The 27,466-nt window shown below is 42.6% G+C and overlaps 1 protein-coding gene across 3 annotated transcripts in view; it reads left to right on the top strand.

Moving 5' to 3' along the window:
• The window catches only part of CLNS1A (chloride nucleotide-sensitive channel 1A), a 59,619-nt gene extending 33,521 nt beyond the window's left edge, over window positions 1-26,098 (top strand). The window contains exons 5-7 of one of the 3 annotated variants that reach the window (XM_030200076.1): window positions 1,025-1,198; window positions 1,499-1,584; window positions 25,525-26,098. In XM_030200076.1, the coding sequence (XP_030055936.1) occupies window positions 1,025-1,198; window positions 1,499-1,566 (242 nt within the window). In that variant the 3' untranslated portion in view covers window positions 1,567-1,584; window positions 25,525-26,098. The remainder of the gene's footprint in view (window positions 1-1,024; window positions 1,199-1,498; window positions 1,585-25,524) is intronic. The other 2 variants (XM_030200078.1, XM_030200077.1) reach the window with 2 other exon arrangements.
• Window positions 26,099-27,466: the final 1,368 nt, after the last annotated feature.

Below are 27,466 nucleotides of genomic sequence, written 5' to 3'. Positions count from 1 at the left end.
ATTAAACTAGTAAAAGAAGCCCGTTTCAGAGCAAATGAAATGGGCGCTAGCAAGGTTTTCATCGCCAACACCCTTCCCTCCCTGACCAACCCCTTCGTTGTTAGGGCATTGCTCCGCCCCCAACGTCATGACGTTTGACACGAGGGCGGGGCCCGGAGCGATTTCCCACCCCACCCCTGCCTCCCTCCCTGCCAACCCCTTTGTTGTTCTGCCATTGCTCCACCCTCGAGGGTGGGGCCCAGAGCGATTTCTCACCCCCGCCTCCCTGCCTCCCTCCCTGCCAACCCCTTCGTTGTTCTGCCATTGCTCCGCCCTCAAGGGCGGGGCCCGGAGCGATTTTGGTGGCTTCACCACCACGAACCTTCGAACCTTTTGAAGGAAGTCAGAGCTTGGCTTCACTGACGTCAGTGTCCTCAGAATGTTGAGGGTGAGTTTTATTATAGTAGATGTGCACTTAACTTTCCATGCAATTCTAGATTTAATTTTTATATACAGTGTAGTCATAAGTGCATAAACTGGCATTTCCTAATGACATTGTTACAGAAACATCCTATGAATATTTTGGTATTGAGTGCACAAAAAATGTATATTAGATTTGCAGCTGGTGTATAACATGACTTAATTAGGGCCAGTTTGTACCTTTGCAAATTACACATTATGTGCATCTTGTTGCTGTAGGGATCACCTTTTTCTTTGGAAGAGAAGTGTCTGGTCAGGGTCTATTTTCAAGTTTCTGTTTTAGAATTATTTCGTTAGAATACTTCTGTGCTATCTAGTGTTTTTATAAATAGGTTGACACATGGGATAGTTCTCTGGCTGTACTGTGCCAGTTGTTTATCTGAATAGTTCACTTGGGTGAGGGGCAAAATTAAAATATAGAAGCTTGAAAAGTATGTATTTAAGATGTTTTGGTACCATAAGACCATTATAAATACATAACCATTTTCAAAAGGAGTCTGAGGCACCTAGTGTGGAGCTGTTCTAAATCTGGAAGGAAATGTCTCCTTGTTTTTTTTCTCTGCAGAACGAGCACAAGGAGACATTTCCACATTTTACACTTATGAAGAAGGATTGTTACATTTAACTTCAGAAGGTCAGGCTACGCTGGAAAGATTAGAAGGCATGCTGGCCAACTCTGTAGGCAACCAGCGAACCATGGCTGGAGTCCGGGCAGAACCGTCGGTGAGAGAATTTGAAGGTAATGTATATATCTTTATGGGGCTACTGTAGGAAGAGAATAATTTGTACTTAACGTAGTTCTCTAACTTGGTCTTGAAGCACGTATAGATTGCTTTTGAGTGAATATAAAATTTCATTCATTTTTGTGTGTTATCCTTTTTCATTTTTTATTAGATGAGATACTGGATATGTGATATGAAATAAAAATACGTGTTTAGGCAGTTTGTGAATTTGCAGTACCAGAATAAGGAGGTACCCTTCTGCATTTTGTGTGGTATTGTACTGTGAAGTACTGAAGGGGATTTTGCTTTGCTCTCAGATGGAATGGAGGTGGACGTGGCTCCAGCAGTTGCAGGACAGTTTGATGATGCAGATGTTGATCACTGATTGAGAAACTCTGTTGATGTAAGTTTGTTTTGTTTTTGTTTTTTTGCCTTAAATTTTGTCATCTGTTGAGGTTATTTGATTTGATCGATTTTTCAGTTTTGCTGTTTGTTTTTGGGTACCTGAATGTTGAGGTTCGGTGGTGGTGGTTTGGTGTATTTTACTGGCCTTGGGTTGGGGGGGAGGAGAATGAATTCTGATGATGTAGTAAAGAATCATCTTGTCATTGCCTTTACACCATTTTCTATGATCTAGTCTTGATCATTCCTTCTGTCCCTCATTTTGTCAACATCTGTTGTGATCACTAGGAATCAGTACACTACCATCTCTTTATGCTTGAGGAACTTGGTCCAAGCAGTGGAATTCATGAAAATTCTTAGTTTGTATCTGAAGCTTCTGTATTTGTTGTACTGTATTTATAGGATCAATGAACTTGCCTTCAGGAATATTTAATTATGCTCCATGAACTCTTTTTTTTTTTTTTTTTTTTTTTTTTTTTTTTTTGGTGGTGGGGGGGGGGGGGGGTGAGGATTTCTGGCCTTTATCACTCTTAGAACTTGCAATGTGGCAGCTGAAAATTCTATGAAATTAGAATCTAGTTAAGTATACATGTCACTTTGGTCAAGCATATTCTGAGCAGTTAAGTAAAGCAAAGCAATGTTTAATCGTTTTGTATTGGAATGTACCTGTATTTTAGTAGCTGGTGATGGAGTTTTTCAAAGGTTAGTCTGATTCCAGGAGCCCTTTGGTTCTTAACACACAGGGGCAGTTCTCATGTTCTGAGGTAGTGTTTTCAAATTTGATTAATAAAAACCTAGGAGAGAGCCTTACTAAAATTTTATACTATTTATTTTTCTACTGATTTTCTTCTAGTAAGTCTTCCAGCTGGGAGCATGCACAAAATCAGCTTTTCTTTGTATAAAAGATACAACATTTGGTGTGGGTTTTTTTTTCCAGGGGCCTCCACTTTTTAAAATCTTTCTACCTAGGTTCCAAAGAGCATTTTAATGCCTTAAAACTGCAACTACTTAAAATGTCAAGCCTCCATCCAGCAACATGAACACAGACAGGGCAATGATATATCCTCCAGAATGTTGCAATCACTTTCTTTATATCTACAGCACTGCATCAGTCCCTGGTCATCTGATAGTTTTATAGATAGGAGTCTTAATGTGTTTTCCAACTTGCCCTTAAGTTGTTGCTCCCTAAAGTTGTGAAAATCAATCATTTTTCTGCTCTCAGCACAATTGATTGTGGGGAAAAAAGGTTTTTTGCTCTTACTGATTTACCTAAAAACAGACTTTTAGGAGGCATACAATGTAAGACTTGGCAGCTAGATTTCTGCATTCTGTTTAGTTGTAGGCGGACTATAAATCAACCTACACAGTTTGAAACGTATAAAACAAAACATATAAACTCAAAATAAAAAAAGAGAAAATCCAGATATCATTGTGATTTTAAAACATCTTGCAGTCACTTTATCACATTTATATGCTCAGATTGAAGACATGACTAAACAAAAAAAAATCTTTAATGCAACTTTAAATTCTTTCAAGTCTCTTGGAGCAGATTTTTGATGGTAAATCATTCCATATTTTAGGTCCTGCAGCGTAAAATATAGATGTCCCATTCTCTTCAAGACATACCATCTGAAGATGGCACATCCAACAAATTGAAGCTGCCGATTGTAAAGATCGCGAAGGTTGATGTAAATGCAATGTAGATGGTACTACTAAAATTTTGTTAATCAGAACTTTAAACACTAGTAGTAAAATCCAATACTATCAACAGTGCAGCCGGGCTTTTATCCAAGGGGGGTGTATTCCCCCCCCCCCCCCCCCCCCATAAGAACTAATTCTTTACAGCTAAAAATCTTTCATTCGTTCTTTCTTCCTTTCTGCTGTGTGACCTTTGTATGATAGTGAGGAATAAACTTTCCTTCCTCCTTTTTCTCTTTTCAACTGTTATTTATATAATTAGCCTGACTTTTTATAATTACCAAAGGTACTAATGTTAGATTTTGTAAGTTTGCTGCTATTTTTCCACAACTTGCTACTGATATCTGATCCTGTGCTGGTGAGTAATAAACAACATTTTTTCTCTAATTCCTGTCTAACCTTTTTCTGCGTTCAGAGAATAGCATAGCCAAATGAGCGCAGCCGGAACAAGTCAAAAGAGGAGTAATATGTTCTCTTCTCAAATGTCCGGTAATCAACCATGCAGTAGCATTCTGTGCTATTGGCAAAGATTTCAAGGAGCATTTAGAAACGCCTATGGGCTAACCATGAAATACCATTCTAAAGTTATAATCAGTCAAAAGATGCTTCAAACATCTAATCATTCATAATTTTGAAAAAAAAAACCCTTTTAATATGTATCTGTTCTTGCATTGATAGGGCCGGTCTTAGCAAGTGCAGGGCCCTATGCAGACCAATTTGGTGGGGCCCCATCCTGGCTCCGCCCCCACCCTAGCCCCACCCCATTGATAAGATTATTCCATTTTTAGAAAATTTTTTTATTTATGAAATTTCAAATAAAGACAAATGACGCTAAACTTGTACAAAAAAACTGATTGAAATAATAAGCAAAATGCTATCATGAAACCATAAACAGCACTAATTCCAAGGACAGGACGAGCTACAACCTTATGCGTGGCGTGGAAAGCCAACTGTAATTACACCGGGCTCTAAAACACCAGTGCACAACCTAGTGAAAAAAAACCCAAAAATGACTGCAAACTATAAGCTAGCAGAATACTGCACCTTCCTTGATCACACCTGAAAAACACATGATGGCAAAATACTGAACTGGAAAGTAACCTCAAGAAGTCAGAATCAGCATGCAGCAATACTACAAAAATTGAAACTTACATTAAAAATATCACAGATGCACATTTCCAAAAACTGACACATTCCAATTAAATCCTGAATAAAATAGTTTTTTTCTACCTTTGTTGTCTGGTGACTTTGTTTTTCTGATCATGCTGGCTCAGTATCCGATTGTGCCGCACCTTTAGTGTTCACTCTGGTGGATCCTCTTCTACTTCTATTCCTCTGCCTGTCGGCGTACCTCAGGGTTCTGTTCTTGGTCCCCTCCTCTTTTCTATCTACACTTCTTCCCTTGGTTCATTAATCTCATCCCATGGCTTTTCCTACCATCTCTATGCTGATGACTCCCAAATCTACCTTTCTACCCCTGATATCTCACCTTGCATCCAAACCAAAGTTTCAGCGTGCTTGTCTGACATTGCTGCCTGGATGTCTCAACGCCACCTGAAATTAAATATGACCAAAACCAAGCTTCTCATTTTCCCCCCCAAACCCACCTCCTTGCTCCCCCCGTTTTCTATTTCTGTTGATGGCGCACTCATTCTCCCTGTCTCCTCAGCTCGAAACCTTGGGGTCATCTTTGACTCTTCTCTCTCCTTCTCTGCTCATATCCAGCAGACCGCCAAGACCTGTCGTTTCTTTCTTTACAACATCCGTAAAATCCGCCCCTTTCTTTCCGAGCACTCTACCAAAACCCTCATCCACACCCTTGTCACCTCTCGTTTAGACTACTGCAATCTGCTTCTTGCTGGCCTCCCACTTAGTCACCTCTCCCCTCTCCAGTCGGTTCAAAACTCTGCTGCCCGTCTCATCTTCCGCCAGGGTCGCTTTACTCATACTACCCCTCTCCTCAAGACCCTTCACTGGCTCCCTATCCGTTTTCGCATCCTGTTCAAACTTCTTCTACTAACCTATAAATGTATTCACTCTGCTGCTCCCCAGTATCTCTCCACACTCGTCCTTCCCTACACCCCTTCCCATGCACTCCGCTCCATGGATAAATCCTTCTTATCTGTTCCCTTCTCCACTACTGCCAACTCCAGACTTCGCGCCTTCTGTCTCGCTGCACCCTGCGCCTGGAATAAACTTCCTGAGCCCCTACGTCTTGCCCCATCCTTGGCCACCTTTAAATCTAGACTGAAAGGCCACCTATTTAACATTGCTTTTGATTCGTAACCACTTGTAACCACTCGCCTCCACCTACCCTCCTCTCTTCCTTCCCGTTCACATTAATTGATTTGATTTGCTTACTTTATTTTTTGTCTATTAGATTGTAAGCTCTTTGAGCAGGGACTGTCTTTCTTCTATGTTTGTGCAGCGCTGCGTATGCCTTGTAGCGCTATAGAAATGCTAAATAGTAGTAGTAGTAGTAGTAGTGTTGCTATCTGTCCTCTTAACTCCGTTTCTAGGGCTTCCTTTCCATTTATTTCTTTACTTTCCGCCTTTCTTTTTCTTTTTTTTTTTTTTGTTACATTTGTACCCCGCACTTTCCCACTCATGGCAGGCTCAATGCGGCTTACATGGGGCAATGCCCTACATCCGTAAGTAAAAGCTGGGTCCTCTGCAGACTTTGACTGTCCAGTGGATCCAGCTTCTGCCTATTTTCTATATCCATGTGCACTTTTTCTCCTCTCTTCCTTTTCCCTCACCTCATCTCCTTCCTCACTCTTCCTTCGCCTCCATCCATGTCCAGCATTTCTTCTCTCTCCTCCATCCACCCATGTCCAGCGACCCTCCTGTCCCCCCTGCCATCCACCTATGTCCAGAAACCCCCCTCCCCTGCCATCCACCCATGTCCAGCGACCCTCCTGTCCTCCCTGCCCTCCCCTGCCATCCACCTATGTCCAGAAACCCCCTCCTCTGCCATCCACCCATGTCCAGCGACCTTCCTGTCCAAACTGCCATCCACCTATGTCCAGAAACCCCCTCCCCTGCCATCCACCCATGTCTACCGACCCTCCTGTCCCCCCTGCCGTCCCCTGCCATCCACCTATGTGCAGAAACCCCCCCCCCCCGTCCCCTCTACCCTCCCCTGCCATCCACCTATGTCCAGAAACCCCCCTCCCCTGCCATCCACCTATGTCCAGAAACCCCCCTCCCCTGCCATCCACCCATGTCCAGTGACCCTCCTGTCCTCCCTGCCATCCACCTATGTCCAGAAACCCCCTCCCCTGCCATCCACCTATGTCCAGCGACCCTCCTGTCCTCCCTGCCATCCACCTATGTCCAGAAACCCCCCTCCCCTGCCATCCACCCATGTCCAGCGACCCTCCTGTCCCCCCTGCCATCCACCTATGTGCAGAAACCCCCCCTGTCCCCTCTATCCTCCCCTGCCATCCACCTATGTCCAGAAACGCCCCTCCCCTGCCATCCACTCATGTCCAGCGACCCTCCTGTCCCCTCTGCCCTCCCCTGCCATCCACCTATGCCCAGAAACCCCCCTCCCCTGCCATCCACCCATGTCCAGCGACCCTCCTGTTCTCCCTGCCCGCCCCTGCCATCCTGTCCAGAAACCGCCCTCCCCTGCCATCCACCCATGTCCAGCGACCCTCCTGTCCCCCCTGCCCTCTCCTGCCATCCTCTTCTCCCCCCCCAACCAAGGAAGGATAATTTTTCTTTTAAATTTACCCTCCGTCGCCAGAATCCAGCACAGCAGCGTCACTGAAAGCGCTTCTCCCCTCCCGAGTTCCCCCGACGTCTCTAGCAGAACAGAAGCTCTTCCTGATTCGTTCATTCTCTGAGGGCGGGACAATGAGAATGAACGAATCAGGAAGAGCTTCTGTTCTGCTAGAGACGTCGGGGGAACTCGGGAGGGGAGGAGCGCTTTCAGTGACGCTGCTGTGCTGGATTCCGGCGACGGAGGGTAAATTTAAAAGAAAAATTATCTTTCCTTGGTTGGGGGGAGAAGAAGAGGGCGGGTAGGGTGCTGGTAAGCATGGTGTGGTGACGCCGTGCCATGCTTACCTTGCTTGTTTACGTCCGTGTCGGACTGGCCCTGGGAAGAGGCTGACTGAGGCGTGCCACGCGGGGCCCCCCTAAGCGCGGGGCCCTACGCAGTCGCCTCGGCCTAAGACCGGCCCTGTTGATAGTGTTGTCAATCACACCTAATAATTTGATTTTCTGACAATGGCCTAATTTGATTTTCTGAACAAAGGTATTTCCAGCAAGAAAGAATTGGATTGAATGAGTAAATAACATAATCTGAGTCTTACCCATATTATATTAAAGACAATTTGTACCTGCAGACTGGCACAGAATGTGACTGATGGGTTGTGCAGCAGGTGAAGACTGAGAACTGTGACTCTCGTGAGAACCAATAAGAGCCCTCTCACACACACACACTCTGTCTCTCACATACACTCTCACACACACACACACACATACACACACTCTGTCTCTCACATACACTCTCTCACACACACACTCTGTCTCTCACATACACTCTCTCACACACACACTCTGTCTCACATACACTCACACTCTGTCTCTCACACTCTCTCACACACATACACTCGCGTCTCTCACACACACTCGTGTCTCTCACATACACTCTCACACACACACACACACTCGCATCTCTCACACACACTCGCATCTCACATACACTTGTGTCTCTCACACACACTTGCGTCTCTCACACACACTCCGTCTCTCACCCACACACTCTCTCTCTCTCTCAAACATACACACTCCGAGGAAAGGGGGCATGGAACACGCTGGGGAGGAGAGGGAGGGGGGCATGGAACTCGGAGGGAAGGGGAGGAGAGAGAGGAGAGGGAGGAAGGGGGGCCTAGAACTCGGAGGAGAGGGAGGGAAGGAGGGGGTCATGGAACTCGGAGCCCCACACACACACACACACTTATTCTGTCTCTCACATACACTCACTCTCTCTTTCTGTCTCACACACTCACACACACACACATACACTCTGTCTCACATACAAACACACACACACTCTGTCTCTCTCTCTCTCACTCATTCTCTCACACACACACACCATCTCTCACACACGCGCACACTCTCTCTCTCTCTCTCTCTCTCTCAAACATACACACTCTGAGGAAAACCTTGCTAGCGCCTGTTTCATTTGTGTCAGAAACAGGCCTGTTTTACTAGTTATACATAATATTCTAAATGAGGTCTCACCAGAGTCTTATACAGGGTCATCATCACCTCCTTTTTCCTACTGGCCATTCCTCGCCCTATGCACCCAAGCATCTTTCTAGCTTTCGCTGTCGCCTTTTTTATCTTGGCTTATAATAAGGTAGCACTTCAATTATCATGTCTTTCCTAAAACATATTTCTGTATATACGTATCCTCATTTGGATTTAAAATTCTAGTTTAATTTGGGGAACAAGTAATTAAAAAAAATTTCTACCATTAGGTCCCTATTTTTTTTCCATACAAGAACAGCATGTGAAATAAAGACAATATCACAGCTTAAGGGTTTAAATAAAAACATACACAAAAACCCAAATTGTATCCCCCAGTTATGCAAAGAGGTGGGTGTTTGGCACACTAGCAGTAGAAAATATGAAAACCTGCACGTTCCAAAAGCATGTCCAAAATCAAATGTGACGGGATAGGAAAGAACATGCGTGGTCAAGCATAGTCCTTGCTAAGGATTTACAACCATTTTTGGCTGCAACATATTCCTGCCTTAGTTTGTTCAATTGTTATGGAGCAGTGATCCTTAAGGAATTTCTCCTTAGAGATTTCTATCCAACCAGCTTGAGGGAAGTCGGACAGTTCCTGTTGAGCAAACATGAAGTGGAGCAAGGCGATATGAGGCCTTATCTGGCTTTAAGATAAATATGTCAAAGTCTGAAATCCTAAATCTTAATTTTAGTTGCAGGGACAAGTAACATCACCACTACAAGCTCTGTTTTCATATAGTTGGGAACCGCATCAAAGTCTTAGAGTTGATGTGGCCTCCAATATCAATGACTTTTGAGGCAAATTTACCTCCCAAAGTAGAAGAACTTTTGAGGGACTTAGGACAGATGGGAGGACCTTAGCATTTCCTGACTGGGAAGAATAAATGTGATTAAGATGATGTTACTGCACAAATTGCTCTATTTATTCATGGCCTTGCCTTTCCCGATAATGAAAAAAATTTATTTTTTTTGTCACTTAAAAGGAAGGTATTTGGAGATATATATATATATATATATATATATGGAATAAATGTCCACTTAGGGTGTGAGCTAGGGCCTTGCATCATCCCATAAAATGAGAGGATGACGTGTCCGATTTCTTCCTTTATTATCAAGCTACTTGGTTCCGTGTTATGACAGAATGGTTAGCACACTCCCCTGAGGTTTAGGTAAAAAGGAACAACAGTGGAAGTGTTCCACACCCTTGTGGGTGGCTCCTTGGCTTTCCTATCCTGAAATTCTTGAGGGTATTGAATGAGTACCTGTGGGTATTGTAAGTCCATTGCCAACATGATATGGTATCGGGGAAAAGATTTTCATCACTAGAGCTCGTTTCTTATGATCACCTATATGATATGTTCCCAGGTTTGCACCTGGGTGGGGCGAAGGGGTGTACTGCCAGTTGGAGGACCAAGGTGATTTATGTGCTTGGACAGATATGGGAGGAAGGAGAACTTGTATCTTACTGGAACCTGATGAAGAATATGGATTCCCCCTCCCCCCTATTTTTCTCTATAGACAAATCTGGGATTATATTTATAGGAAAGCACGTGGAGAGCTGCTGCTTATAGAAACACTTTTGGAAAGGGCTATGTGTGTGGAGGGGTGAGGCATGTATCTTCTAACTTTTTCAAGTGTTGCTGCTGGCTTCTTCCCCCCTAGACCATTATATTTGCTGTTGGCAGAGGTATTTGGGGCAGCATATGAGTGGAAAATATGGGAAATGAGCTTTAAATATCTACTTAAAATTTCTGTCAGCAGTACATTAATTGAAAATGGACAAAAAAATGTTGTACCGTTGGTATTATACTCCGCGTATCGTACCAACTTTATATGGTACAGGACTCCGTTGGAGCAACTGTGGTATGGTGGGGGGTATGCGTATCATATTTGATGTTCTTGCCCTTTGTTAAAAAAAAAACTATTAGATGTTTCACTGCCTTCCGATGGTGAGAGAAAGTCTGGCTCCTTGAGGGTATAAATGGGGGGAGGCAAAGGGGAGGGGGGAGCAATACTGGATGTAAAGGGAGGACGGGGGACAGCATTATTGAATATGTTGGGAGACATAGACCATATAACCGCTGATAGTTGCTGTAACATCAGGTAAATTTATGGGACAATAAAGGTCGGAGGGTTGATATAAAGGGGGGATAAAATGATAAAAGATTGATGACTAAAAGAAACATCTGGGTTTCAGTTTAATTGTTCGGAACCGAGCCTGTATATTTTAAAAGGTGAAATGTTACTTTGTTTTGAAGTGTCATCAATAAAAACGTTGAAACATTAAAAAAAAACTATTAGAGGGAGGTACATGCTTTAGTACAGCAATTGTTCAGGGTTTCGTATCCCCTATAAGTGGAACATCGTCTTTGACACCACAAACCAGTTGGAATTACAATACCACATCATAAACTGGGAAATAACATGTTTACTTCTGTTCGACTTGCGCTAGCTGCGGCATGGAAGCGCTCCTCTGTTCCATATTTATTAGTGACTTTGTGTAAATTGGATTATCTATGCCTAATGTCAGAATTGACAGCTGTTGGGACAGGACAGTTAACCATGTATCATAAGATTTGGGATGGCTATCGCACTTGGAAGTCTAATCCATCAAATCGAGTGTAAATGGAGCCTTTGAGGCTCATTTTCAAAGCACTTAGCCTCCCAAAGTTCCATAGAAACCTATGGAACTTAGCCTCCCAAAGTGCTTTGAAAATATGCCTCTTTATCACTCAGTGGTTACTCTTCTCCATGCCCTCCTAACATACGTAGACTTGGGGAGGGGACCTTTCGGGAGTTTGTTTCTGCATCATTGCTAGCTGTTTTATATATATGTATGTTTACAAGGGTTTTCAAAGAAAATGCGTGACTTCAATTACTCCAATATTGACTGGATAATATGTTACATCAGGGAGTGCTAGGGAGATAACATTTCTAGATGTAATAAATGAGAGCTTCTTGGAGCAAATGGTGAATGACAAAAGGGGAAGCCATTTTGAATCTGGTCCTTGGTGTGCAGGGCATAGTGCGAAAAGTTGCGGTGTTGGGTTCCCTGGGAAACAGTGATCATAACATGATCAAGTTTGAGCTACTATCTGGGATGAACCCGCAAAGGAAATATGCTGTAGCTGCATTTAATTTTTGAAAGGGCGACTGTGAGGAAAGTGGCTTAAAAAGAAGCTAAAGGATCAGCTGCTAAGGTTATGACACTAAATTGGGCATCAACGTTATTCAAAAATACCATCTTGGAAGTCCAGACCAGATGCATTCCACGAATTTGCAAAGGTGGAAAGAAGAGAAAACTACAGCCAGCACGGTTAAAAGGTGAAGTAAAAGAGGCTATTATATCCAAAAGATTGTCCTTCAAAGAATGGAAAAAGCACCCAAATGACAAAAATAAGAAGCAGCATAAGTACCTGCAAGTTGGGAGGCATTAATAAAGAAGGCTAAAAGAGAATATGAAGAGAAACTTGCCGCAGAGGCTAAAACTCACAGTAACAACTTTTTCAGGTACATCAGAAGCAGAAAGCCTGCAAGAGAATCTGTGGGAACGTTTAGCTCACGAAGGAGCAATGGGGTGCTCGGGGAGGACAAGGCCATAGCGGAGAAACTGAATTGTTTGCTTCGGTCTTCATGGAAAAAGATGTAAGAGATCTGCCTGTACCGGAAATGTTTTTCAAGGATGATGATCGGAGGAACTGAAAGAAATCTCTGTGAACCTGGAAGATGTACTGAGCCAAATTGACAAATTAAAGAGTAGTAAATAACTTGGACCAGGTGGCATGCATCCAAGGGTACTCTCGAACTACTACTACTTCTTAACATTTCTAAAGCGCTACTAGGGTTACGCAGCGCTGTACAATTTAACATGGAAGGACAGTCCCTGCTCAAGCAGCTTACAATCTAAAAGACAGGTGTACAATCTAAAGATAAGTGTACAATCTAAAAGACAAGTGTAGAGTCAATCTGATAGGGCATACTATATTTCTCGAAAGGTTAGGTGCTGAAAGCAGCATTCAAGAGGTGAGTTTTAAGCAGAGATTTGAAGTTGGGTAGGGAGGGGGCTTGGCGTAGGGGTTGAGGAAGATTGTTCCAGGCATAGGGTGAGGCAAGGCAGAATGAGCGGAGCCTGGAGTTGGCAGTGGTGGAGAAGGGTACTGAAAGGAGGGATTTGTCCTGAGAGCGGAGGTTACGGGCGGGAACGTAGGGGGAGATGAGGGTAGAGAGGTAGTGAGGAGCCGCAGACCGGGTACATTTGTAGGTAAGGAGGAGAAGCTTGAATTGTATTCGGTATCTGATCGGAAGCCAGTGAAGTGACTTGAGGAGAGGGGTGATATGAGTATATCGGTTCTGGCGGAATATAAGACGTGCGGCAGCGTTCTGAACGGATTGAAGGGGGGATAGATGGCTAAGTGGGAGGCCGGTGAGGAGTACGTTGCAGTAGTCAAGGCGAGAGGTAATGAGAGTGAGGACGAGAGTTCGTGTGGTGTGCTCAGAGAGGAAAGGGCGAATTTTGCTGATGTTGAAGAGGAAGAAGCGACAGGTCTTGGCAGTCTGTTGGATATGCGCAGAGAAGGAGTCGTCGAAGATGACTCCGAGGTTGCGGGCAGATGGGACGGGGAGGATGAGGGTGTTATCAACTGAGATAGAGATATGAAATTGCTGATCTGCTGATAGTAATATGGAGGCTGTCGTTAAAATCGTCCATAGTACCTGAAGATTGGAGGGCGGCCAATGTGGTGTCTTTAAAGGGTTCCAGGAGTGATCTGGGAAATTACAGACCGGTAAGCCTAATGTCGGTGCCTGGCAAAATAGTGGAAACTATTATAAAGAATAAAATTACAGAACACATAGAAAATCATGGTTTAATGGGACGGAGTCAGCTTGGGTTCAGCTAAGGGAAGTCTTGCCTCATCAATTTGCTTCATTTCTTTGAAGGCGTGAATGAACATGCAGATAATAGGTGTGCCGGTTGATGTAGTTTATCTAGATTTTCAGAAAGCTTGTGATAAAGTTCCTCATGAGATTCTCCTGAGAAAATTAGTCATGGGATAGGAGGCAAGGCTCTGGTGTGGATTAGGAATTTTGTTAATGGACAGAAAACAAGGTAGGGTTAAATGGTCATTTCTCTCAATGGAGGAAGGTGAATGGTGGAGCGCTGCAGGGATCAGTACTGGGACCGGTGCTATTTAATATGTTTATAAACGATATGGAAGTCTGAACGATGAGTGAGGTGATTAAATTTGCAGATGACACAAAACTATTCAAGATTGTTAAAATGCGTGTGGACTGTGAAATATTGCATGAAGACCTTAGGAAATTGGAAGACTGGGCATCCAAATGGCAGATGAAATTTAATGTGGACAAATGTAGGGTGATGCACATTGGAAAGAATAATCCGAATCATAGTTACCTGATGCTAGGGTCTACCTTGGGAGGTCAGCACTCAAGAAAAAGATATAGGTATTTTTGTAGATAATACACTGAAATATTCTGCTCAGTGTGCAGTGGCAACCAAAAAAGCAAACAAGATGCTAGGAATTTTGAAAAGGATGGTGAATAAGACTGAAAATACTATAATACATCTGTATCGTTCCATGGTTTGAATTAGAAAAGGTTCAAAGAAGAGCAACCAAAATGATAAAGGGGATGGAACTCCTCTCATATAAGGAAAGGCTAAAGAGGTTAGTTAGGGCTCTTCAGCTTGGAAAAGAGATGGATGAGGGGAGATATGATTGAGGTCTACAAAATCCTGAGTGGTGTAGAACGAGTGTAGAAGTAAATCTTTTGGAATGAGTTTAAAAAAATTACAAACACTAGGGGAGCACTCGAGTTACATGGAAATAATTTTAAAACAAATAGGAGGAAATATTTTTTTACTCAACAAATAGTTAAGCTCTGGAACTCTTTGCCGGAGCATGTGGTAACAGTGGTTAGTGTATCTGGGTTTAAAAAAGGTTTGGAAAAGTCCATAGTCTGCTACTGAGACAGACATGGGGAACAACTGCTTGCCCTGGGATTTGTAGCATGGAATGTTGGCCACGATTTGGGTTTCTGCCAAGTACTTGTGACCTGGCTTGGCCACTGTTGGAAGCAGGGTACTGGGCTAGATGGACCATTGGTTTGACCCAATATGGCTACTCTTATGTTTTAGAAAAAAAGAGCTCTTAAGTCTATTAATATTTGTTTTATTTGATATAAATGTAATTTAGAGAATGTACTCTTATTGTTCATCAGCTTCTAAGGAAAATTAAGCAATTTAAATTCAGAGGTTAAACTCCTCAATCTTATGAAGAAACCCATCTTCCAGAGTTTGAGAATAGAGATGACTATCAAGATTTTTATTAAATTTTAATTGTCAATTTTGTAGCTGTAGCAAAACGTTCTCACGATTGCAAGGAAGACTTCTCAATATGTAAATTGTAAAAGTCTTTTTTTTTCAAGAAGAGAAGAGCTATATTGCTGCTTAAGCAAACTATAATTTTCAAGATTGGGGTAGACAATGGGTATTTTCTCTAGTTCTGCTTTTCCCAAAATACTCCTATCTCTTAGATCAGAATTAAACCAAGGTGCTACAGTCTTTTGTCTACATGTTACTAATTCCTTTGGGGCTACCAAATCCGAAGCAGTTGGTAAAGCATTATCCCACAATCGACAGCATGTACAACATCCAAATCAGAAATTCCTCCTAACTTCTCACACTCATTCAAAAGTTGCCAAATCAAAGGTAGGCTTGCCTTCAAAATTAATAGGTTTTATTTCCTCTTTACTCCTAACTACTTTTCTCCTTAAGCAAAAATAAATCAGCAAATGATCCGTCCATGGAACTGATAATTTTCTGAATACACTATTAGACAATGACAAATTATTATCAACAAATATTAAAACTAAGATATGTCCTTTTCTCTTTGAGCAAAAATAAATCAACAAGTGATCCAACCACGGAACTGATATAATTTTCTGAATGCACGCATTAGACAATTGGAACTTATTATCAACAAATATTAAATCTAAGGTACGCCCTTTCTCATGAGTAGATTAACAATCTGCTTCCAGCCTAAAGATTCTAGAGTAACCAAGAAATCGGCGATGTAAGAATTCACTAAAACCTTATCTACATGAAGATTAAAATCACCTTATATCACAGTACAAATTGGATTAATTTTCTTTTCTAAAATTTCAATTAAAAAGAGGAAAATGTCATTAAAACTCCAGGAGAGCAGTAACATAGTAATACACATATTCTGAAAGTGAGAGAAATAATACCTTAACACCAATGCTGTGCTTTTCTACTTTGAGCCTTCTATCTCTACCACTACTTCTACTACTACTAATCATAATTTCCATTACATAGCTTCCCACTGTTCCAGAACCTTTGAGATAGTTATGTCTCAGCTCAAGTTTCAGTTCTTTTATCTCTACCTGCTGGTTGATGGACACATCTTCCTTGGTATCTAGTCCAGCTCCTCAGTATTTTCTAACTCCAGTAGGTGGATGACTGGTTCTGAGCGATTTGCTACTGGCCCAGTTGGTCAACTGGTTCTCAGTTGAGCTTTGCAGGTGGCTTGAGTCTGCAGAGTCATATCTGGAGGTTTTCAGATCCCTTTCTGTGGTGCCCTGCAAATTTCAAATGTACTTCTTCCCTCCCTTCACCTCTCCCTTGTTTCCTATGGAGCAATCCTTTTCCAGCACAACAACTTTAAAAAAAAAAGTTTGCTGGAGAGCATGGGACAGTCCTGAGCTTTTCTCATCTGTGGTAAGACTTGTAGAGACTGTGAGCTTCAATGGTAAGTCCAACTAAAGTTTGACTCTGAACTGCTTGGAGGGCTGCAAGTTTTCTACTTGGTGCAGGGGAGGGGGTCCTGATTCACCACTTGGGACACATGCTGCTCTGGTGACAGAGCGAATGGCAATTTTTGCGTCCGCAGTTAAGCGGTGTTTCCACTGACCTGCATTGAGATTTTGCAGTGCATGCAAGCTAGGAATCCTGTAGGATGCGGCGGAAACAGTCGACGTCAGCACATCTTTGAATTCAATGCAGTATCCAAATATGCTGGGGTCTCTGGCAGGGCCAGTGCGCAGTTTGAAGCAGGAGAGCACGGGAACAGGCGCCATTTTGTTGGGGCCAACTGGCAGTGAGGATCAGCCTCTGATTACATGTGGAGTTCAGCCACTATTTTACAGCCTCAGGGCTCGACAGAACATTCAGCTGCACTAGGATCTTTTTCTCCAGAGTTTATATTGCTGAAACAGGGACAGTCTGAGTTGCTGCAAGGTACTTCAGTTTCTCTCCCTGCTGCCCCTCTGACTTCTAAGAGATCTCATTTAGACCTCCAGGAGTGGGCAGATAACACTATCTGTGCTTCTCCTTCCTTATCTGATGTGACCTCTTTCTATTCAGAGGAGCTATCGTTGAAGGAGCCATTAGAGGAGGGAGAGCTCCCTCAGGAGGGGGATGATCCAAAATGACTGACATGGTGTCATAAAGAGGAGCTCAGTACTCTTGCTTCTGATTCACTGGCAGTGCTGCTGCTTTCCACTGAGGAGCCTTCTGCTTCGGCATCAGTAGTTCCATATTTGTTGATCATGAGGGGGCTTAGAGGTCTTTCTAAGGCCTTCCTGATGTATCCAGACGTTCAGGACCAGATTACAGCACAATGGGTCTTGCCAGGCATGGAGTGGAGAGAGGGAAGAGCCACGGCTCACCTTTACCTCTGCTCATTAGTTCCGGAGGAGAAAGTGATAAGTTTCAGCTTCCTGGGGTGGGCTCCCTGATTATGCGGTGACTAAGAAGACCACCTTTCCGGTGGACTGGGGTATTGTCCTAAAAAACCCCTACATGATAGGAATCTAGAATACTCGCTGAAATAAGCCTTTGAAGTGGCCTCGTTGGTTCTTCAAGTGACAGTGTGTAGCTCATTCATGGCAAGAGCTGCAGCGTTGGTTGCATCTTTCTAAACTATCCTTTTGGGGCAAGTGGCTGTTTGGAGAATGTGTCAGTAACTTGGTGAAAGAACTGGGGGAAACTAGCCATAGCGGTTGCTGGAGATGCCGAAAGCCTTTGGTCGTCTGTCTTCATGGGGCTCTTGATTTCGATTTTGAGACAGCAGATGGTACCTGTCTGGTCATTGGTAGTGGTCAGAAGTCCTGCTTTTAGGCACACCAATCTTACTTTCATGCAGCCAGGAAGTCCTTTCAGGAAGAGCACCCAGTGCCTCCAGAGCTTCACAATGATGCGAGGCTGGTCCACTCTTCTCTTCTTCCTGTGGAGGGACATCTTCAGGTGTTCGGGAGGAGTGGGCCAGTGGGTTCTGGATATCCTTACAGAAGGTTACAAGTTGGAAGTTCTCCCGCCCAGTTGCTCTCTTCTTGCAGTCTCAGTGTGGAAAGGGAACAAAGTGGTCGAGGTTCAGACCATTGTAGGTTCCTTGCTGCCACACCAGGCCATTGTTCCAGTTCCCCAGTCCGAACAAGGACGAGTTAAGATACTGTCTACTTCATTATCCCAAAGAAGTAAGCAGGAGAATTTCTCACTGCTCTCTCTCAAGGAAACGTACTTTAATATACCCATATAGCCGCTGTATCAGAAGTTTCTACATTTTGTGATGTTGGGCTACCCCTTCCAGTTCAGGGCTTTGCTCTTTGGTCTTGCCATGGCTTCAGGAACGTTTACAAAGGGTGTGATGGTTGTGGTGGCCTGCCTTCAGTGCCACGGAATTGCCCGTATCTCGAGGACTGGCTCATTCGTGTGTTGACTTGTTCGGATAGTGTGGTAGTGAAATAGAGTTGTCCATTTTCTGCAGTTATTGGATTGGGTGATCAATTTCAACAAGAGCAGATGAACGTCATCAAAGATACTGGAGTATCTGGGCATTCTATTAGACACAGCACTGGAGAGGACTTTCCTCACGGACTGCAGGAAGTTGAAGCTGGTTCAACAGATTAGTCTTCTCAGTCAAGGCAGGCCCAGTGTCTAGGACTGCGTCCAGGTTCTGGGAGCAAGGGCTCACATGCGGCCATTACAGGCATCTCTCTCAGCCGCTGGTTTCCGGTGTCACAGAAGTACGACCTCTTCCTTGAATGCTGGTTACCAGATGGAATATGCATTGGTGGTTGTCGCCCAGGAATTTGACCATCAGAGCTTCCTTTCTAATAACACAATGGAAAGTGGTGATAACGGATGCCAGCAAGTCAGATTGGGGAGCTCATTACAAGTTCCATCTGGCTGGCATAGGACACGTGGATGGAACAGGAATCTCAGTGATCGATAAATTGCCTGGAGCTTAAAGCAGTGCGGAATGCCTTATGCGACTTTGCTCCCTTTCTGGCAGGGGCCCTGATCGTTTTTTTTTTCTCTGACAATGCAACAGTGGTGGCTTATTAACAACCAAGGTGGGACCCACAGTCATCTGATGGCAGTGGAGGTGGCCCCCCCCCCCCTCATGAGTTGGGCAGAGAAAAATCTTCTCTACAAGTTGGCAGCCTACGTTGCTGGGACCTTCGGTGTGGAGGTTGACTTTCTCAGCAGGCACTCTTTGGACTGGGGAGAATGGGAACTATCCAGCCACTCTATACTTTCCCTCCTTGGCCCATGGTAGGCCACATGCAGAAAAGGATCACATTGCACCGGGGTTGAATAATTCTTGTAGCCCTAGATTGGTACATGGACCTGATTCAACTGCTTCATGAAGGACCGCTCCGTCTTCCACAGGGACACGGCCTACTGAAATGAGGTCTTATGCTCATAGAGGATCCAAGCCACTTTTGGTTTTACAGCTCGGCCATTGAAAGGGTTCAGTTGAGACAAAAATGTTATTGTGATTCAGTCATAGCTAACTTGCTTTAGGCTTGAAAACGCTGTACATCCATGGCGTATGGAAAGGTTTGGCGGATGTTTGAGGGCTGATGTTGTGAGTACAGACTTTCTCCCTTGAGTGTGGACTTTCTCCCTTCTCTGCTGAAATTGCACAGGTCCCAATTTTCTCCAGGCAAGCCTTCAGAAAGGATTGGCGTTAGGTTCTGTAAAAGTTCCGGTTGCGGCTTTGGCCTGCTTCAGGGGCCAACAATAGAAGACATCTCTTGCATCTGTCCCAGATATCATTTAATTCTTGTGAGGAGCAAGCTGCTTGTAGCCTCCCTTTCATATGCTGTGTCCAGAATTCAGTCCTTCAAGCTCTTCAGAAGCCACCTGTTTAGCCAGTCCAGAAGGCCACCTTGAAAGACCTTACGCTAAACAGTGTTCTTGGCTGTTTTGTTGGCACATAGGATTTCAGAGCTTCAGGCTTTTGTCGGGATTCCTTTCTTCACTTTTCAGAGGCGGGGGTCTCCCTGCGCACGGGTCCTTCCTTTGTCCAAAAATGGTACTAGCGTTTCATCTCGTCCAATCTGTGGAGCTTCCATCCTTTCGCAGAGGACAGAGCAGCTCAGTATTCTTCCTTGGAGCTTCTCGATCTGTGTGGAGTCGTTGGATATCTGGAAGTCATAAGTTTTGTATAGTGAACATACTTGTTATGCTTTTTGGCTTCCTGGCTTTAAAGCAAACAGTTACCAAATGGCTGAAGGAGACTTGCATCAGCTTATTTGCTTGTGAAGAAGCAGGCTGCTTAAGCCTTGTGGGCTCATTCTACAAGGTGTACAGCAACGTCCTGGGTGGAGACTACCTTACTGTCTGGCAGATATGTGCAAGGTGGTGACATGATTGACATTGCATACCTTTACCAAGCACTACAGGATGGATGTTGAGGCACTTTCAGAAGCCATTTTTGGGGCTTTGGTCCTCCTGGCAGCGGCGCCAGGATCCCACCCACTATAGGGATTGCTTTGGCACCCACTATAGGGATTGCTTTGGAACATCCCACAGGTTTTGGAATATGGGAAGCTAAGTAGTGGAAGGAGAAATTAGATCTTACCTGATAATTTTCTTTCCATTAGTCCTTCCCACTATTGCAGAGGGCCACATGAGGTTTCTGGGAGTGGAGGAGTGGCCTAGTGGTTAGGGTGGTGGACTTTGGTCCTGGGGAACTGAGGAACTGAGTTCGATTCCCACTTCAGGCACAGGCAGCTCCTTGTGACTCTGGGCAAGTCACTTAACCCTCCATTGCCCCAGGTACAAATAAGTACCTGTATACAATATGTAAGCCGCATTGAGCCTGCCATGAGTGGGAAAGCGCGGGGTACAAATGTAATAAAAATAAATATAGTCGGAGCAAAATAATGGGTCAAATAACAAATTTGCATGGTGCTTCCTGCATATCTACTGTTCTCTACAAGCTCTCCAGAGATGAGAGGTCCATACACGTTTGCTCGTCTGGTTGGTGTTAGGTTAGCGTGTTATTTAAGGTTGTGTTGTGTATGTTCTGAGTTTCACCTTACTGCTTGTCTGCGTAAATACTGAGGAACTGGAGTGGATGCCAAGAGAGATGTCTCAGCTCAGTTTTCAGTTTTCTGTCTCCACCTGCTGGTTGTTGGACACAACTATCCCACATGTTCTGGAATAATAGGAAGAACTAATGAAAAGAAAATTATCAGGTAAGACCTAGTTTCTCCTTCTATAGTACTACTAAAAAGTATGCAGCACTGTACACAAAATGTGTAAAAGATGGTCTCTGCTCATCAAAGCTTACAATCTATTTCAAGACAACCAGGACAAATAAGGGATTAGGGAATTATTGTAAGAATGATTACAATGAACATAGGTACTGAAATGTTGAATAGGGGGTTAAACGTTAACAGCTTCAAAAAGGTGGGCTGTTACCCTAGGCTTAAATACAGCCAGTGATGGAGCATGACATACCAACTCAGGAAGACTGTTCCAGGCACAATTAAAAAAAAAAAAAAAAAAAGGATGGAGTCTGGAGTTGGCAGTGGAGGAGAAGGGGCAACAAACCAACAAAAGCACAAGGGGGTGTCAACTTGCTATTTCATTGAATTGGACCCGACATGGTCTGTGTTTTGGCAAACCACCTGCTTCGGGGGTCTAAACATGAGATATTAAAAGACTTTTAAACATGAATTTTACATAAATGCATATTCATAAATACAGAAATATTAAAAACATGTAAAAGTAAATGTACACCCAGACTTATCATTTTATATAATGCTAATATAAGCATTAAAATATGTATTTATGTATATATAAAAGACTAGGTAATAGTATGCAAACAAAAACATTAAAAGAAAAACATAACTTAAAAATATCTGCTGAAAGAGGATGTGCTTATAATTAACAAGAACAAATGGAATCTGCTTGTGAACTCGTACCTTACAAAGGTCACAAATTCCAAGATGGTCAAACAATCAATGTACAATGTTGAATCTAATATTGAAAGAAAAAATGCCAAATTAAATTAATAAAAGGACAAATGAGAGAATAAGAAATTAAAGATTAAAAATATGGGAATGTTATGAACAAAAAATGTTTCAAGATGAACGTAAATTGAATGTAACGAAAATTAACGTTCTTAAATGTACTTTAGAGTGATCAGCAGTACAAAGTGAATGTGTGAATATAACAAAGCAACTATGTACTTGTACTTCAAAGTGATCAATGGTTCAGTGTAGTAGAATGTGAACAAAATGATACTTGCTGTTTAAAAATTTATAAACACAAAATAGATGCTGCGCAGAAAAGATGCCAACAAATGGTGTGGGTACTGAAAAGGAGAATGATGTGTAGTTAATCTATTGTGACTCATTAAATCATCACAGAACATAAAACAGACTTGAGAATGAGAACTTTGTTTTTGTTCGGTGATGATTTTCTATATATCAAGGTATGACCTGCAACCATTTTTTTCATTACATTATTATCACCACCGTTGTTGTTGTTGTAGTATTATTTATTTACCACCCAATCATATTTGGTCTCAGCATTATGAGTGCAGGGTCTGTTTTATGTTTTGTATTTTATCAAATTAGTTTTCTTTGGAATCACAGCACCCTTGTTTACTGGCACAATTTACAATAGTTTTTGTACCCTCCCTCCTTTTTTAAACAGCAGGTAACATTTTGTTCACATTTCTACTATATTGCACCATTGATCAGTTTGAAGCAAATTTAAGTACATAGTTGCTTTTCATACATTCACTTTGTGCTACATTATACTGATAATGCTGAAGTACATTTAAGAAATTTCATCTTCTTTGTTGCTTTCTCTTCACATTCATCTTGAAACATTTTTTGTTCACAACATTCCCATGCCTTTTTTTAATCATTTTGAATTTCTTATTCTCTTAGTCTCCCATTTGTCCTTTTATTAACTGATTTGGCTTTTTTCTTTAATTTATTATTAGATTTAACACTGTACATTGATTGACCATCTTGGAATTTTTGACCTCTGCAAGGTACGAGTTCACTTGCAGATTCCATTTGTTCTTGTTAATTATATGCATATCCACTTTCAGTGGTTATTTTAAAGTTTATTTTTAGGACTTTTGTTTTTGTTTGCATATTGTTTTATGTACAGTCTTGTGTGTATGGATATGTATATATAGAGAGAGAGGGAGAGAGAGAGAGAGAATTTTTATGCTTAGTATCTGGTTGAACCTTTAGTTTTACATGTTTTTAATATTTCTGTGTATATGAATATTTATGCATATTCATGTTTTAAAATTTTTAATATTCCATGTTTAGACCCCTGACACAGGCGGTTTCGCCGAAACGGACCGTGTCTGGTCTGATTCAATAAACTACTCAGTTGACACCCCCCATTCTTGAAGGATCCTTTTGCTTTTGTTGGTTTGTTGCTCCTTTGGGTGCACTTGGATTCCCCCCTCTCAGGCCTTTAGTGGAGTAGAAGGGTACAGATAAGTGACTTACCAGGTGAGCCATCTTGTACAATAATACATGCTTATGCTGTTTTCATTTTTTTTTTTCCTGTGATAAATATACATAGTTGTGTTTCAGGAAACAGTTGTCTTGTCCACTTCAGACTGTTGCCAGACAGAAAGTCTGAGGGAAGGGCATGTTCTATGCTGATGAATGCTTTTGCTGATTGCAAGAAAGCATTGATGACTTCTTTCTGTAGAAGTTTTGGTTCTTGTCATGATCACCCTTTTTGGAATTAAGGTTCTAGTGTGGCTTTAGTGAGTGTGGTGGTTGGAAGGGAATGGAGTTTGTGGTTAGACAGAAAATGGGGTACAATCCATCAAGAAACATAACAAAAAAAATCAGGTATGGAGGGATGACATGAGTATAAAGCATTTTATAACTTTATACAAGATGACGAACAAGATGTACCCATTAAAAAGAGACCATTTCACTTTTCATCCACCCAACGATCTTTTCAGGTCTAGAGTTAAAACTTGTCTTCCATCTAATTTGTTACTCCCTCATCTACTCTCCATTCTCTCTTTTAATGACCCACTGCTTTGATTATAGTTGCTAATAATCAATTATTGGAGTTCACACAATTACTGCCAAGCGCTTGTTACACGTGGATCTGTCTTCGCCTATTCTATACTATGTGCAACTCCAAAGAGGGTGTGGCCATAGGAGGGGCATGTCAGGTCAGGGATGTTCCCAGAATTTAGGCACAATGTTATAGAATAGGAGTGGAGGAGTGGCCTAGTGGTTAGAGCACTGGTCTTGCAATCCAGAGGTGGCTGGTTCAAATCCCACTGCTGCTCCTTGTGATCTTGGGCAAGTCACTTAACCCTCCATTGCCTCAGGTACAAACTTAGATTGTGAGCCCTCCAGGGACAGAGAAATACCCAGTGTATCTGAATGCAACTCACCTTGAGCTACTACTGAAAAAGGTGTGAGCAAACTCTAAATCAATAAATAATAGTTTTAGATTCTGTTGCTACTATTTGAGATTCTGCATGGAATGTTAATGTTGCTATTCCACTAGCAACATTCCATGTAGAAGCCTGCCCTTGCAGATTAGCGACGCAGCCGCACAGGCTTCTGTTTCTGTGAGTCTGACGTCCTGCGCGTACGTGCAGGATGTCAGACTCAGAAACAGAAGCCTGCGCAGCCGCATTGCTGATCAGCAAGGGCAGGCTTCTACATGGAATGTTGCTAGTGGAGGAGTAGCCTAGTGGTTAGTGCAGTGGAACTTGGAATGTTGCTACTAGTGGAGATTCTGTCGCTACTATTTGAGATTCTACATGGATTGTTGCTGAGTGGAGGAGTGGCCTAGTGGTTACAGCAAAGGTATGTTACTCAAGAGTAATTGAGAAACCAAAGGGCTATCAGGCCTCTCTGAGCACCATTTGGTCCATTTCATCCTCAATGGTTCCTGCAGGAGAGGGGGGAGAGTTTATCAGAGGTCAGAAGGTGGTTTAATATTGTCAAACTGATTTCATATTAATATAAGTATGTCCAGCAATAATTTTGACCTCCTGCAATCCTGACACACTGGTCTTGCAATCCAGAGGTGGCCAGTTCAAATCCCACTGCTGCTTCTTGTGATCTTGGGCAAGTCACTTAACTCTCCATTGCCTCAGGTACAAACTTAGATTGTGAGCCCTCCTGGGACAGAGAAATACCCAGTGTATCTGAATGTAACTCACTTTGAGCTACTATTGAAAAAAGGTGTGAGCAAAATCCAAATAAATAAATAAATAGAATACTTATTTACCTTCAGTTGGACACCAACATTTACACCAGCTTTTGGCAGGCGTAAATGTGTGCTAAGCTAGTATCCTATAAAGGATGCTTTGCGCAGAGCACCCTTTACAGAATTCTAGCTTAGTGTATATCATCCCAGTGTATAATGTTGAGTGCCATTTATTGAATCCAGCCCTGTATCACACCTTAATTAGAACGTGCATTATACGTTCACAGGAACCCCAAATTTTTCACCACCTCTGTCCTCCATTTCTGTATAGCTTCTGTGTAATACCTGCATGCTTCCATTACCATCTAAACTACAAATGTTACATCCCTGCCCAAGTTTCTGTGCACCCCCAAAAATTCACACCCCTTTCTGTTGGTTTGATGATTAACTTATCTCCTTTGTTTTGTTTTTCAGATGCAAACTCGTGCCGCTTCCCAGGATGAGGTGGAAAGTGTCCTCATTTATGTTCTGCAATTAATGTTTCTTCAGTAATGAAATAACGCATGAGCATTTAAGTCTGTAAATTCTTCTATCGTAGATGGGCTAAACACACAGTTTGAGATTTCCTTGACGAGAGTAGGATTTTTTTTTAAACAATGCAGAACAAAAGAATGTTAAATGCCTATTCTAATCATGCCTGAAATAGTTTACAGAATGTCTATATAGAGAATTCCAGGAGATATTGGGGAAAACAATTCTAGATTTTACTAGAATTTACTGTATTTTTGTAACATTGCCCATTGCACATGTTAAAAGGATTCTTTGTGGTTTTAGTAAATGAAGATGTGGACTAAGGATGCTGATCTCAAGCCCTAAGTAAAAAGTTATGTCTGTAAGCAATCTGGTCTCAAGTTTTCAAAATAAAGAAAAAGGGAGAGACTTAAATGAGATCTCCAAAAGTACAGCATGTCAGAACAGTTTGTCTTGTCTTTGTAATAACATTTAAAAAGTTGTTGAATAAAGCTACATTTTTGTAACTTATAACTCACTTGGGCTAGTTGGCAGTTTCATTTTTTTTTTTTTTTAGTTTGAAGTAGTTTTCTGAACCTTTCCTCTCTTGCTTACATTTGACATACCATTAACATCTTGATTTGTATTTTTAAAATTACATTGTCCTTTATTTTCACATTTATCAAACAGCTGTTAAGCAATAATAGCAATAACTTCATGAGGTGAAATCATTCTGATATATATATATATTTTTTTAACTTTTTGATACTTACTCCAATAGTTGGGGAAACACTGGGCTAGAAGATTCGCCTACCTTCTTCAAGCCAAGTACTCCTTATGTCAAACAAATTTCAGCTGAGTACCCCTGAACTCCAACCAGCAGAGATTTAAAATGGACATTTTTTTAAACTGTTAACGAGGCAACATAACAAATACAGGTTACTGCAGCTGGCATACAGACCAAGATCTAGTTGGCATGATCTGTTGTATTTCACTCCCATATAACCTGCCTGGCCCGTTGACAGGTGGGTCTTATTCTTAAAAATTGAGAAAAATTAACAGTGAAACTTAGATGAGTCCTGTTTATAAAAACAGAAGAAAAAGTTCTCCAATTTTGTGAAGTACTTCCCCCCCCCCCCCCCCCCCCCCACATACACACACATTTCACCTTCCTCTTTTGAAACGCTTGCATGGGCATTTTCGAAAGAGAAGGGCGCCCATCTTCCGACACAAATTGGGAGATGGGCGTCCTCCTCTCAGGGTCGCCCAAGCCGATTTTGGGCATCCTCAACTGCAGTCCGTCGCAGGGACAACCAAAGTTCACGGGAGCGTGTCGGAGGTGTAGTGAAGGCGGGACTGGGGTGTGCTTAAGAGATGGGTGTCGGATGCCGATAACGGAAAAAGAAGGACATCCATGACAAGTATTTGGTCGACTTGGTCCATTTTTTTTTTTTCATGACCAAGCGTCAAAAAGGTGCCCAAACTAACCAGATGACCAACGGAGGGAATCAGGGATGACCTCCCCTTACTCCCCCAGTGGTCACCCTCCCACCCTAAAAAAACAAAAAAAATTAAATTTATTTTTTTTTTGCCAGCCTCAAATATCATACCCAGCTCCATGACAGCAGTATGCAAGTCCCTGGAGCAGTTTTAGTGGGTGCAGTGCACTTTAGGCAGGCGGATCCACCCCCACCCCACCCCACCCCACCCCCTGTTACATGTTACACTTGTGCTGGTAAATGTGAGCCCTTCAAAACCCACTGTACCCACATGTAGGTGCCCCCTTCACCTCTTAGGGCTATGGTAGTGGTGTACAGTTGTGGGGAGTGGGTTTTTTTTTGGGGGGGGGGGAGGTTGTGGGGCTTAGCACCGAAGGTAAGGGAGCTATGCACCTGGGAGCAATTTG

This window comes from Microcaecilia unicolor, chromosome 4, assembly GCF_901765095.1.
Source record: "Microcaecilia unicolor chromosome 4, aMicUni1.1, whole genome shotgun sequence".
Lineage (NCBI taxonomy): Eukaryota > Metazoa > Chordata > Amphibia > Gymnophiona > Siphonopidae > Microcaecilia > Microcaecilia unicolor.
The sequence above is the reverse complement of the archived record's forward strand: the minus strand, read 5'-3'. Positions and strand labels throughout refer to the sequence as shown.